Raw genomic sequence first — 13927 nt, forward strand, 5'->3', positions numbered from 1 at the left:
AACTTTGTGTACTGTAAACATTGAGGATGAATTGCTCCCCAGTGGCTGCAGCTACATAGTGCCTATTTTAAAGCCTATTTACTTCTTGCTAAAGATATTTGTCACCTGCCCATTCAGTACAACTTGACAGTATCTCCCAATAGCCCACATGGAGGGTATACCTTTTGTTGTATCGCTACTGCAGGAGCCCATCCTGTGTAAGTTCTAGTATTGGTGAGCCTAACCTGTTACGTGACTTCACTGTGAGAGTGTATGGTTGGGGCAAAGATAAAAGCTTCTTGAAGGCAAAGAGACTAGAAAATAAAGCACTAACATGTTTCAGGGCGATGCCCAGTAATCATAGTAGATGCCCATTTAAGTATGGAACCAAATATATACCGTGGCACTAGCCTGTCTGATATAGCTATTGGATTAAGGTATGTGAATTCAGGTAAGGCCATCCATCATATATGTGAGTATAATCCACTCCACCAATCAGGAAAGTGTACAAATGGATAACACATCCTGTGTTCCAACATCCACCCAGGTAAGTCATTTCTGTATATCCTTAGGAACCACTCAGTCAACAGCATCCAGTGACTCAATACTGGGAAGGTGTCTGTATGGTCCACTCACTTGGCTGGTGGCATGCGCATAAATGATGGAAAGTTAGTAGCACATTGTTGTAGCAATCTGTGCATGACCAGACTTGTGTATGATTATTTGAATATAATATGTTCATGTTGGTTTAATTAATCACAAACTAATGATATGATTACAGTCCTTTTATCAGGTTAATACCTAATGAGTATTTCTAAACCTGTTACTGTGGTCTTGAAGTGAACCTACAAAGTGGAGTTAGCTAATAGATGGTCTTTTGATGAGTGATTGAAGGGGCGCCACTATAGTTTTTCACTTTTTGATAGGGGAATTTTAAAAATGTATGCTTCTAATCTCTTATGAAGCTTGCTAGTTTTACAGTTTATAGTGCCTGTCCACCCCCCTTCACACTGGTTGGTCCAGAACTAGTACACTGGTGACCGTGTACTGGTTTTCTGCCTCATTATTTGTTTGGTTGCACTGGTAGGTATAGTAATTCATAGCAGGCAGGAGCTGAGTGTGACAGGACAGTTATCTGTATTCCTCCCTCACCTGGCAACTAAGGTTGCTCGGTAAACATTCTGCTTGTTTTGTGGATTACTCACCTCTGTGACATGGCTGAGTGCCGTCTCATCTCTATCGCTGTGCTTCCTGGTTACATTTACTATGAACTGTGTACACAACATGCCGCCCTTACCACACTACAGAATTGGAAACTAAACCATGTCATTACATCCATAGAGGATGCAACTGATTGTGTGATGGTGTAGGGCGGTGGTGGGCTATTATTTTCTCGAGGGGCCACATGAGAACCTGGAATGGCTGTAGAGGGCCGAACCAATTAGCACATGGCACAGCGCAACGCACGTATCGTGTGACAGTGTCCCATCACTGATGTGAACGGACCCTAACAATCACAGCTGGAGCTTGCATTTTAGGGTTTTCCCAATTTGTTGTTAATAGAGCTGTCTCCTAAAAAATCCTGCTGGCTCCTGGATTTGGCAGACTGGCTACTGAATTCCATATTAATTTGCCCACCCCTGCTGTAAGTACAGAAAAATCCCTAATGATCCTACCAGAAATTTAGTGAGCTCCTAACTTCCTCTTTGAGTTGATAATGCTGCCTCAGCTACACCAGTATCCCAAGCAGTGTTATTAGTCCTACCCCATGACCAATCAGCTTCTCTCTTCAGTTTGTTCAGTTAAGATTTGAAAATAAAAGAGAGAAGCTGATTGGTTACTGTGCACAGCTGCTCCAGATTCTGTCTGCTTCAGTCTTGATTCCCCCCATTGTGTTTATAGAAAGGAATCGCATTGAAACATTTAAAGTACTTAGAATTTCTGTGCTTTTGCCTCCAGTTTTCCCGTTGGTGACAGGGTCTCTTTAAGTATAGCCTTATACTAGCTGTTACTATGCAGTGTTCAAAGGTAAGGTGTGTGCCAACATTGTGCATGAAGTTAATATCGGAGAATCTCCAGCTCGCTGGAAACAAGTCTGTGGTCTTGTAGTATGGCGAGCTCATACTGGAATGGAAGGGGTTTGTACAAACCAGAAGCAATCTGACTATGTGGTGATAATTCATTGATCAGATGTGAAGCTAACATATACTGTGGCACCCAGTGGTAAGGACCCTGTTATGATGTATGCATTTTATTTCAGGGCTGGACAAATACCAGGAGCCAGGTCACCAGTACTCTATAATGCTACAGCTGGCGCCTCATTTTTGAGGTTTTCTCTACTTGTCAGTGGAGCTGGATCCTAGAAAATCCTGCTGGCTCTTGGATTGGACAGACTGGCTATTGAATTCCATATTCATGTGTACATCCCAATCTTTAATCCATCTTAAACTCATGAATGTAACACAAGCTTTTTCATTTTCAATGATTTACAATTTTATTTGTAAGTTTATTGAGATCTTACATCCCTTTTATTTTGGAAAACTCAACACATACAAGAATAGAGATGTTCTCTGCATTTTCTCTCCTCTCTTCTCGTGAGCCGCCTGTGTATGAATAGATTTCTGCAAACAAGCAATTGACTTCTCTGCACCAGAGCTGTGGGTGCTGCTTCTGTGCAGTCATTTGTCCCCACTCTCTTCCAGATTGCAGCAAAAATCCGGGAGCCCATCTGACACTCCAGAGCACTACGGCTGGAGTCACACATTTCTTGTACAGGTGAGTAAATATCCTGCCAACTTACATATATGTTTTGATTTCTGCTTCAAGTGTTATTTTATGTGATTGAGTCACTTTAAAAAAAAAAAAAAGCCAAGGTGCTGGTGGGTATAGCGAACAGGCACCTCGTGATACCTGGACTAGCCTGCAGCAGCTTTCAGTGCCCCCACACTACCCAAATGTTGGGCTGTTCTGATCAGACAATACTTTAGCGCTGTGTGGTAGCGTTGGAGCTTTTCCGCTTCCGACTGTACCCATACATTCCTATTGGCTGCCTTACTGGCCAGTAGGAATGTGTGGGAGGCAGGAGGGGCAGGCAAGCTTCAGTCCAGCACCCAGAATGGGGCAAAAGACTGCCACTGCTTGAATTGTTGTTGAAGCTTATCTCTGGGGAAAAAGAAAACTGTCCTTGCAGTGAGGCTACCTCCGCACTGCAAGTGTTAACTGCTCTTCTTTTTTTTTTCTTCTAGGGGAGCTGGATAAATTATATTTACTTACCTAATCCCTGCTTCCCCATGCTCCAAGATGGCCTGCAGCCTCTTGCCCCCTCTGCACTGGCTGTTAGAGGCCGGTTGGCATCATCGCATTTCATGCAGGGCTGGTAGCCCTGCATGATATGCGAGGACACGAGGGACAGTCCCCAAGCCGGTGCGTAGGGGAGTGAGGTGCACACCGACTGCTGAGGGAGCAGGGATCAGGTAAGTAAATGTCCTTTTACACAACTTCCCTAGGCATAAACGAGCAGTCAACCCTTGCAGTTGAACAAGTTTAAAGCTCCTAAAGTGTTTCCCTGCAAAGAAGACTAAATACTTTGCTCTTCCTACGTCCGTGTCACCAATTTGCATTGTAGAAAAATCTGCCTGAAGGCTCTGCTGAGACTGGCACTTCTGGTAGTTCTGATTTCCAGGTTTCTCCATATGTGCTCTGTGGTTCCTCTAGCTCCAACATCATTGCAGGACATGATGGTGACATAGGGGTTGGCAGACTGAACCATTGAGCACAGTGAGGGACAATTTATCTGACGCTCCTGGAAGTGTCATTTTCTGAAGAGTCTTCAGTTAGCTCCTTTTTGGTACTATGCAGATGGACATTGTTGGTGGCAGGAGATGGAAGTATTTCTTCTAAGCAGGGAACCATGTCTTTGAAGCTTTCAATATAGTCAAAGAGTTGCTTTTAGCACGCAGTCCGTTTTACCTAAAATGCTGGCTAAAGGCGTCCACGCTTTGTTTGATCTGGATTGACCACTGGTGACACTACAGAGTGTGATGTGCCATCAGTAAAAAGTAAGGTATTTTATTGCAGCCTCTGCCCCCATTAGGAAGGATTTCCAGTCACTTCCATTTCCAATTACTTTGGTTCCTGAGAAAGGAGAACTCTCCAATAGGGGCAGATACAACAATAAAAAAAGGGCAGAAACCTCTGTTGGGTTTTGTTTGCGTGCCTGTTGAGGCAATTTCTCCTCTTGTCCCAGTGAAAGTGGTTCCCACGAAAGGAAGGTCATTGGAGACCCAGACAGCAAAAAAACCCCAAAAGAACTTCTAATCTATCTTTTCTCCATCAAAAATGGAGGCAATTTTTGGCTGGAATTCCACCTTAATGAAAAAAAAAAAAATCTAATATTCTAATTATTCATTTAGTAGGTCCCAGTAGTAGATATAGTGCAAACAAATATTTTTGCGGATATGAACATTTCTGGGTGAACACAGTGGGTGGTTGATTTCCTAAACGCTTGTGGATACCTCTCCTCCCTTTTAACCCAGTAGTTGACAGCTGTAGTGAGAAAACCAAAACGGATCGAAGATCTTTGGTCGACATAGCTACAAACAACACTTTGCAAACTGAATTTTCTCTTGGCCTAGTAAATGGAGGTGTAGCTAAGTTAAAACTCACTACTGCAAAAAAAAAAATACCCAATCACGAGCAAGGAAATTATAACATTTTTATACATGAGTGAAGTTTCACTGCAGCTAGCTACTAAGCTAACTTTTACTTGGCTTAGTGAACGAGGTGAAGCTGTCCGGACTTCAATCATCCAGTCATGTGTGAGCAAAAATTCTGTTTTTTGTTTCTGTTTTTTTTTTTAGTTTTCCTTGCACATGTATTGATTATTCTTTGCAAAATTAATTTTTACTCAGACTTTATTTGCTATGCTAAGTGAAAATCGACTTTGCAATTTGAATATGGTCTACTTTAGCAAATTGACACCAGTGTATAAACCTCAACTCTTAGATTAAGAGAATTGTTAAAAACCCGATTGAGGCTTAACATCTTCCCATTGTGTGCCCTAAAGAGAAGAATGCATTATGGGGGAATTGTTAGTTTTCCAGCATCTCTATTGGGATCCATACCTACTTCAGTACTAGACAAATCCCAGGAGCCGCTTCAAGAATGCTCCTTAAAAATGACAGCTGACGCTTAACTTTTGAGGTCTTCTCTAGTTGTGGTCTATGTAGCTGGCTCCAAAAATCCTGTTTACACCATCCAGAATTTTCTTTCATGTTCTAGTCTGCTTTAGATAAAATAATTCTGTTTCCACGGGGAATAAGCACCATTTTATTAAAATTTTATATATAAAAATAAATTCACCCCCTTACCCCAACATGTCTCCCCTCATCAACCACTTGTCATGTATAGATACAGAAAATGCAAAGTTATCACATCATGCCCTGACCAGGCCTGGAAATAGTTCTATGTCCTCCATACTCTGGCATGCTTTGTAATAGTTCAAATGCAAAGAGATTGGTCGTAGAGAATATGTCTGTCTATAAGAGACCCTGTCTTGTCTTGGCTGAGCATTCAGCCTTAAAGCCCATCTACAGGCCAACAAAAAAAAGTACCCTTGCAGTGGGGCTACCCCCGCAGTGCAAGGGTCAAGTGCTCGTTTTTGTCTAGGGTTAGCGTAAAGCAGATTTACTTATATGATCCCTACTCCCCCTGCAGTCAGCGCTCTTCTCCCCTTCTGCTCCACTTGGTGGAAGGTCCCCTAGCATCCTCACAGCTTTCTTATAGTTCTTTCATGAAAGGTTTCTCTTTATTCTATATTATTTAGTCCACCCCTGCACTGCAAGAAGACACCATTGCAATTTCAGCATTTCCCTACCTAACTTAGGTCCCAAAAATGCTTTCATTGAAATGGTTGAGCATTGCCATAGCAATACTTATAACATAACGTGCCACTTTGTATGCCTGAAGGCGCTCTTTTAGTTTAGTATTGTATGTCCTGTAATTTCATTGGTTGCTTTTCTAGTGATTAAATAAGCAGTGGATGGTGTGAGAACTAGCATGCTCCTCATTGGTCCTACATGCTATATGACAACTGTTTTAAAGCGACAAAACACACTCAGATTTTTTAACATAAACCAATACTGTAATGTGTGCCTTACTGTAATCCATGGTTGTTTCCCTTCCCTTTGCTGCTCTTCCTTTTTAAATCCTCATGTCTTCTCATGCTTGGGGAGAACTTCCCTTTTCAGCTCAGGGCCTCTTCCTGTAGTGCTGGCTCAGGTTACAAGCCTATACAAACGGATACACAGACACCGTGTATCCATTCCTGAGACAGGGCAGTCTGCTGCAAAACAGAAGTTCTGCAGAGCATGAGAACAGATACAGATTTAAAAGGAAGAGCAGCAAAGAGAAGGGAAACAACTATGGATTACAGTAAGGCGCACATTACAGTATTGGTTTATGTTAAAAAAATCTGAGGGTTTAATGTCACTAAGTTGTGTTCCCTTCTTGTTGGTGACATCTACGACACTGCGATGATCAGAACTTATTATTTCTCCTCTCTGGAATTCAATTCCCATTTAATCGTATGTATAATCCACTAGGGAGCCAATTACATCCCTTAGAGGAGAAGTTCAGTTCATAACAATACCCTAAAGCGTTAAAATGTGGCGAAACCCACAACAATATATTGTAGCTTACCAGTCCTTAGATGTGGTGGCTACAATAGTTTTCTTTTTTTTTTTAGGCTTTTTTTTTTTTTTCCCCCTTCCCTTTTATTCTGGTGATCCTGCAAATAGCATACTTCCTGTCCTAGAGTGACAACACTCACCCACTGTACTGTATCTATACACTCCTATAGAGTACTATCCCTCTCCGCTCAAACTTGAATGTCCATCTGTGTCCTCATGTCAAATGCAAGCAATGGATGTGGTGACTTCACAGATCTGTACAACATCGGAGCCCAGGGGGGAGAATAGGCTGCGGGACCAATCTAGCAGCCAGGCTGGACCGGGTGAGTATTTTTTTTATTTTAGACCCTAGACCAAAATGAGCACTTAACCCTTGCAGTGCGGTGGGTAGCCCCACTGCAAGCATTATTTTTTTTGGTTTTACATGACCAGAGTTCTTTTTAGCTTTTTATATTTTTTCCTTAAAACGCTAAAGTTTATTTTCATTCCTTGTCAGAAAACAATGTGATCTGTGCTGAATCTCTAAAAATCTTGTTTATAGGATAGGTGAGAAATGTGCATGTGACTGTTGGGTTTTTAGAAAACTTAAATTTTTTTTAGTAAATGTATATAGATTCATATATGGAAACTGTGTTGCCTGCCAAACCATTAAAAGAGAACTATGGGGTAACCTTTTTATCCCATAGTTCTCTTAAGGGTCATGGGAGGACATATACTAACTTCCTCCCGTGACCCAAAGCTCAGTATATAGCGAGCTATTGCTCAATATATATTGAGAGCGCCGCAGCCGGGACGGATCCCAACAATGCTGTCGAGATCACCTGTGACCGTTTCCAGTTTGTCACAAGTCGGCTCAAACTATGAGGTTGAGTGAAAATCATTCGCGTCATAGTTCCCCTTTAATAACAAACCCCTATGTGATAGCATTTGGAGTGCAGCAGCCGTGTGATCTTGGTATGACCAGTTCTGTACATTGATATAGTGAGTGTCAGTCTTCAGTCTAGTTTATGTTGTTAAATGTAGAATTTGTAAAGCTGATTGGTCACTAATGAGGCTTAAAGGGGACCTGACCTGTGACCAGAAAAGACAAGACTAGTTACCAGGGTTGCCTGTAGCTAATTTTTAATAACTGTTTCACCATGCCTCGTTCTGCACTCTATGTGGAGGCGACCATCTTGGTAGAAGCACGGCTCTGCTCCCTTGGGTAAGGCACGGCTGCTGGCATGCGCTGACCCGTAGTGCTGATCTGCCAATTTTAGAGCAGTGTGGTGCGCTGCAATTATACCACATTGCACTGAGCTGAATACATGTACCGAATGCATTTTTTTGTGTGAACTTATCTGATCTAAAACAAAGCAAATTGTCTTGTCTGTGCATTGGGGCTGTGCTGGAAATGTGGCCATGGCAGCCCCAACACATCTGGCGTGAGGAGGATACCTGAACAATCTGATTGGATTCAGGTATTTTGAGAGCCAGCGGGGCCGACTAGCAAGATACTAAAGCCCGACCCTTGTGGGAGATTCCTCCATCCACACAGTGTAGCATAGATGGAGGAATCTGTTGCACTTTTTCCATCTGACCATAGAAAATCTGCAGATAACCTATGTGTATGGCCAGCATAAGGATGTACACCCGTGGCTGCGAAATTAGCTGACTTATGCCGGCCAAAAACGTAGAAGTTTTCAAACTAAGTTCTTGGAAACCACTGTGTGGGGAATTTTATCAAAACTGGAGCAGACACAATCTGGAGCTGGTGTGCATGGCAACCAATCCGCTTCTCTCTTTCATTTTCAAATCTTAACTGAACAAACTGAAGAGAGAAGCTGATTGGTTGGCACGTTCAGCTGCTCCAGATTTTGTCTGCTCCAGTTTTGATAAATTCCCCCCAATGTGTACAGGCAGCATAAGGGTTATATGCACATCTTTACACAGACCAATCAAAGACATGCAGACATAATCTAAGGCCAGCGCATACGTTTTTAGGTGTTGTGTGACATTCATGAAAGTATATCATAAGTGTCCAGAGCCTATACTTACATTTACAATGTTTGTGATGCTGTAAAGTTCTTGTGGCCAAGGCCTGTATGTCTGCTTTCTGACTGCACTTCTTTGGTATCACAGTCTTTCTTCTTTACAATTGAACCCAATTTTTTTGGAATTCACAAAACTTGCATTTTAGAAAAACAAATTAGTGGAAAATTGCATTAAATCTCTGGTTGCCCATGTAGGTTGCATTGTTCGGCCAGTGAAGAAAAATACAAGGTACTTTTGGGTATGAGAAGATATGGGGCTTATTACCCTTGCGCCCATGTGACTCCACTGGAGCTTGGCGATAGTCTGCTCACCCACCCAGTCCTGTCACATTGTTGAGGGAGAAAGAGTCCTCAGTCCTTGGCAAAACAGATGGGCACTGAGGACTGAGTGCAGCACAATGCCAATGAGCTTTTAAAGACAGCTTCTTAATTGGCTGTCTACACCTTAAAAACATGGAGACATTGCTGCCAGTAAATGTTGCTATGGAGGGCACAATATGTTCGCTATGTTGCCACTGCTCTAAGAATATTGGTTTAAAAGGCCTTAGAGTGGACCTTCTATGAAAGTTGACGTCCTCTTTACTGACAGTCCCCTACCCCCAAATACATATGTTTAAAAACTGCCTGTGAGGCCTTGTTCACACCAAGTACGTTCCAGGAGCAGAGCAGATCTGTTAGACCGGATCAAAACTGCGTCCAATGTAGTCCAATGGTATTTTGGGTCTAGTTCAGACTGCAGCATTCAGTTCCAGAGCATGTAAAAAAACTGCAGAAAGCCCTATTTTACCTGCTCTGGAACGCATGCAAACGCCCTGGAACACACTGAAATCCCATTTTTTTTAACCTAAAACGACCCGGAACGCATCAAAAATGCGACACAACCCACTGCACTGCGTGTGCAGAAGCTCATGCAGATCTGGTCTGCATTTGGTGTGAACAAGCCCTTAAGGATAAACCTTTTACAAACCTCAATTTAAAAAATAAATAAATACCATGGCCCCACCTTCCAACGGTGCCTAACCGCGCCTCCTTGGAAAGGTGGTCACTCAAAATACCACGAGAATGTGCACTTGCAGTGTGCTTGAACACCTTAGCATGGGATTTTGAGTTCTTTGCTTTCAGAAGCACAGCTGACATCACGTTCCTCACCACTGGCTCCTGGGAAAGCAGAGTCTGGGGCCAAGGTAGGTGTTTTTTCAATTTTTTATTTTTCAAAGATGATTTGGCCTCGACTAGAACATGGCTGCCCTAAACTAGTATGGAACCCACCAGTCAGCGAGTGGGGAAATTATTTTGAGGTTTCTCACACAGTTACTTTGCTGTGTAACACTTATGTTTCCAAACCATTGCATGTGTGGACGGTGGAGGCTTGCACTAGGGCTGCAACAACTAATCGACATAATCGATTATAATCACTTGCACTGTTTTACTTTTTTTTCTTTTTTGTGTAAAATGCTGAGGTTATTTGTCAGTTTTCTTACAAATAGTACTCAGTGGAATTTTTCTTTTAACACAGATATATTCTGTAAAAATAACTTTGCTTTCTGGGTCTAATACTGTCTCATGGGGTCCCTTGATCCTCCCTCCTCTAGTACCGGTCACATGATCTTGGGCAAAGTGGAGAATCATGTTACGGGCAGACCTGCTAACTGGCTTTCTCTCCCTGAACATTACTCACCCAAGCCCCCTATATAAAGACCATATGACCAATGTATGTTCCTGGGATTCCAGGGTTGAGGTAAGTATTTCTGACCTGTCATTGCCCCTGTCATTGCCTGGTTGTTAAAGACGCTTTAATTTCAGAGCATTGGTCTGGTTTTAAAGATTTCATATATAATTATTAGGGATGTTCAGATGCCAAGTACCGCACTCAGTACAAGTACAGATACTTTTCCAGCTCCAGGACAAGACTAGAGAAAAATTCAAAAGTTAGGAGGCAGCTGTCATTTTTAAGGCGCATTCCGAGCTCCTGGGATTTGTGCTTTGCTGTTTTAATGCATTATATATTTGTTTTATAAATATATATTAGGGATGCACTGATACCATTTTAGTGCTGATACTTGTCCAAGTACTCACAGATACAATTACGGATACATTTTTGTTTATTGTCATGTGACAGTTTTTCTAAAACAATACAGACTAATGATTTCAGGACAGTGGTGGAGCACCAGAGCCAGGTCCCAGCTGCAACCGCTGCAACCCTGGTACTTCTCATGAAAATGCCAAGTATCGGCACTGGTATCTGGACATCCCTAATAATGATATATTCAAGTTAATAATGGTATGTCATGTGGGTATACTCTATTCTGATGTAAATGAATGATTGTACAATTCAGATGCCATTCAGTCCAGTCTGGGTTTTAATAAGCCAGGGAACATGTCTTTATTGATCTAGAGATAGACACTAGGCCTCATTGCTTGAACATAATAGCTCCTTGGATCAGCCCAATCCTGCTTTTAAGTCTTGTAAAAAGAATATGGCTGTAAAAAAGGATGACTTTATTGTTGCCATTTTATTTAAATTTTGTTTTCATTGACTTTTCTTCTGTCTCTTAGGAAACTGGTAAAAGTGACGGAAATTTCTAGAACTCAACGCTGTCTATAGGTATGTTGTGCTGCTTGGGCATTGTGCTTTGTCAAATTATACAGACCATTGGCTAAAGAAGTTGGGCAGAGGGAAATGAAATCAGAGCTCTCCTCAAAATGTCTATTTATTTAACTTGGAGAGTCCCCTTTTCCTCCTCACACCGCTTCGATAAGCTCCAGTAAGACCATTGTCTTCCTTTTTTGTTTGCATTTCAGTCAACTAAGTTGGACCTTTGATGTATCAGACCCCGTTCACACTGATCGGTTTTTCACCTGATTTCAGCTCCAAAATTACTCAAATATCAGCTCAAATATTTAAATGGAGCTGTTCACATCTCACAGCTCAATGTCGCCTGTAGCTCGTCGCTCAAGCTTGTAGCTCGAACATAACCTATTTTATGCAGATTTTGTGCGATTTGGCCCAATAGACTTTAATGGTGTAGCTCAATGTCGCGCTACAGAAGTGTCACTTTTGCACAGAAATATAAGCAGGAAGGAATGATGTCACATCAAGACCGCTTTTCGTTGGTTACAGCCCAATGTAGCAGCTACAAAGTTCCTGCGAAAAGTCGCGCTGCGCGACAAAATGTGCACTGTAGCTCAATGTCGCTCAGCTCAAAATCGCTCTCAAAAAAGAGCGATTTGATTGATGCTTTTTTGGATGTAGTTCACTGTGAATGGGGTCTCAGAGTGCTCATCTCAGTGGTCAATTTTCACCTACAAAGGGTAATGTGGTCAAAGTGGGAAACCATGTATCTTGCTTCAAGGGAAGGGGGAAGAGGGTAGCATTCTCATTGAGGTGCCTTGTTATAGCACCATAGGCTGTTGAAGCAAAAGGTATTCAATTGCCTTAGGGGATTATGAAGGTTGTTGGAGCATTTTGGGCCATGCTTTATTAGTGACTTTTCATTCCTCTGAATCAACCGTGGGTTTAGGTTTTAATTTTTTCTTAATTTGTATGTTAAACTCAATGGACAGGTCTTTTGTTTTTCAAGCTACATAGCTATATGTAATTATGGAAGAATGGAGTCTGTAGCAGTGTTGCAGTTCTGGTTCATTTTAAATCTGCTACAGTAGTCAGTTCTTCCAAACTGAACATTTTTAGAAGCTAAAAACATATTTGATATTATCTGAATGATTTATATACCAATATTTTTTACTTCTAGGTGTTAGAAAGCTTGAAGGAAATCATGGCTGAGAGCGGAAGTGGAGCAAGTGGCTCTTCCTCTATGGGAGGAGTAACAAATGCAGCCTCTTTGCCTCCAGGAGATCCCCAACTCATTGCATTGATTGTTGAGCAGCTTAAGAGCCAAGGCTTGTTTGATGTATTCCGAAGAGATTGCTTGGCAGACGTCGACACCAAGCCAGCCTACCAAAATTTAAGACAAAAAGTGGACAATTTTGTTTCTACTCACCTAGACAAGCAGGAGTGGAGTGCAGGAATGAACAAGAACCAACTCCGTAACGGGCTGAGACAGAGCGTCGTCCAAACGGGGATGATGGAAGCTGGAGTAGATAGAATTATTTCACAGGTAGTAGACCCTAAACTCAATCACATATTTCGGCCGCATATAGAAAAGGCTGTCCACGAATATTTAGAGTCTCAGAAAGAGGCAGTCGTGCCAGCTCCTCCGCTGCCTCCTCCGGAACCAGAAGAGAAGGACCCTCCTGAACCAACTCAAAGTGACTCTTAGAAGACAATCTGTTTTTGAAACAAATCATGACCGCATCTGTGATGCTTATAAGCTATAGAGTTGTTAAGCAATTTGCTGGATAGCTTACATTAAATTAGAATGAACTGGAAAAAAGATGGCCCAGGTTCAGACAGCAAAGGTGTTTATCTTTGGAAGCCCCTCTGAAGCCTTTGTAAGGTGTTTGATCTAGGGTCTGCATTAATCAGAGGGGTGTAGGACAGGGCTGTAGATTGATACTGATACCGTATGAACTGTAATTTGTAGATTTTCGCATGTGACAATTTTTTGGAGTTCATGTACCAGGGAGTGGTGGGGGATCTGAAATTAAATACTGTTTGCCTCTGAATATAAGACTACCTACACTCTTAGTTGAATGTAAAATAATTTTTATGTTAGACTGCCAAATTGTGCTCAGTTATTTTTTTTGTATCTTTTATTTTGCTTTGAATGATACTTTTTGTTGTATGCATACAAAATGAATTTTCTGATAACTGCAAATAAAAATCATGGTTTCATAAAACGGTTCTGGTCATTTTTTGTTTATGTAGCTTACATTAAGCATCGATTTGGCAGAGGGCACGTCAACCCATTAATGGTATAAGAATTTGGGGGAGTTGTAGACCGCTTCCGGTATCTCAAGACTTTCTGTAGTAAACACTCTGCTCCTGGCCTTTCTAGCTTTGGCCACTTCTCTCCTTTGCATCTTATCATTTGCTACAAAGCATGTGCCCTTTAAAGAGCAATACCGGGCAACAAGTAAAACCAGTCAGTAAACTTCTGATGTTATCCAGAAATTACGTTAATGTAATAAAGTCCACACAGGTACCTCACTTTAGAGAGATTTCCTCTAGTTTTCTGTTTGGTGTTCAGAACAGGAAGTGAAGGGAAATCTCCCCGACGAGACTTTCAAAATATTGCAAGATAGCAAAATAAATAATGCTAGGGA

At 41.8% G+C, this 13927-nt stretch overlaps 1 protein-coding gene and 1 long non-coding RNA gene across 2 annotated transcripts in view; both read left to right on the forward strand.

Annotated features, from left to right (window-relative positions):
• LOC108785469 overlaps window positions 1-11311 on the forward strand; it is a 31130-nt gene extending 19819 nt beyond the window's left edge. Inside the window, exons 3-4 of the long non-coding RNA XR_001941133.1 lie at window positions 2682-2754; window positions 11258-11311. This is a non-coding gene — a long non-coding RNA (uncharacterized LOC108785469). The remainder of the gene's footprint in view (window positions 1-2681; window positions 2755-11257) is intronic.
• Window positions 11312-12439: 1128 nt separating this feature from the next.
• Window positions 12440-13512, forward strand: BOD1 (biorientation of chromosomes in cell division 1). Its single transcript, XM_018554550.1, has one exon. It carries the CDS (start codon window positions 12478-12480, stop codon window positions 12979-12981), a length of 504 nt encoding a protein of 167 aa, XP_018410052.1. The 5' UTR covers window positions 12440-12477; the 3' UTR covers window positions 12982-13512.
• The last annotated feature ends 415 nt before the right edge of the window (window positions 13513-13927 follow it).

This window comes from Nanorana parkeri, unplaced genomic scaffold (assembly GCF_000935625.1).
Source record: "Nanorana parkeri isolate BGI_ZX_2015 unplaced genomic scaffold, ASM93562v1 scaffold164, whole genome shotgun sequence".
Classification (NCBI taxonomy): domain Eukaryota; kingdom Metazoa; phylum Chordata; class Amphibia; order Anura; family Dicroglossidae; genus Nanorana; species Nanorana parkeri.

What these genes read in the sequence shown, in the direction of transcription:
- BOD1 (XM_018554550.1), top strand. Translation starts at nt 12,478, where the DNA reads ATGGCTGAGAGCGGAAGTGGAGCAAGTGGCTCTTCCTCTATGGGAGGA.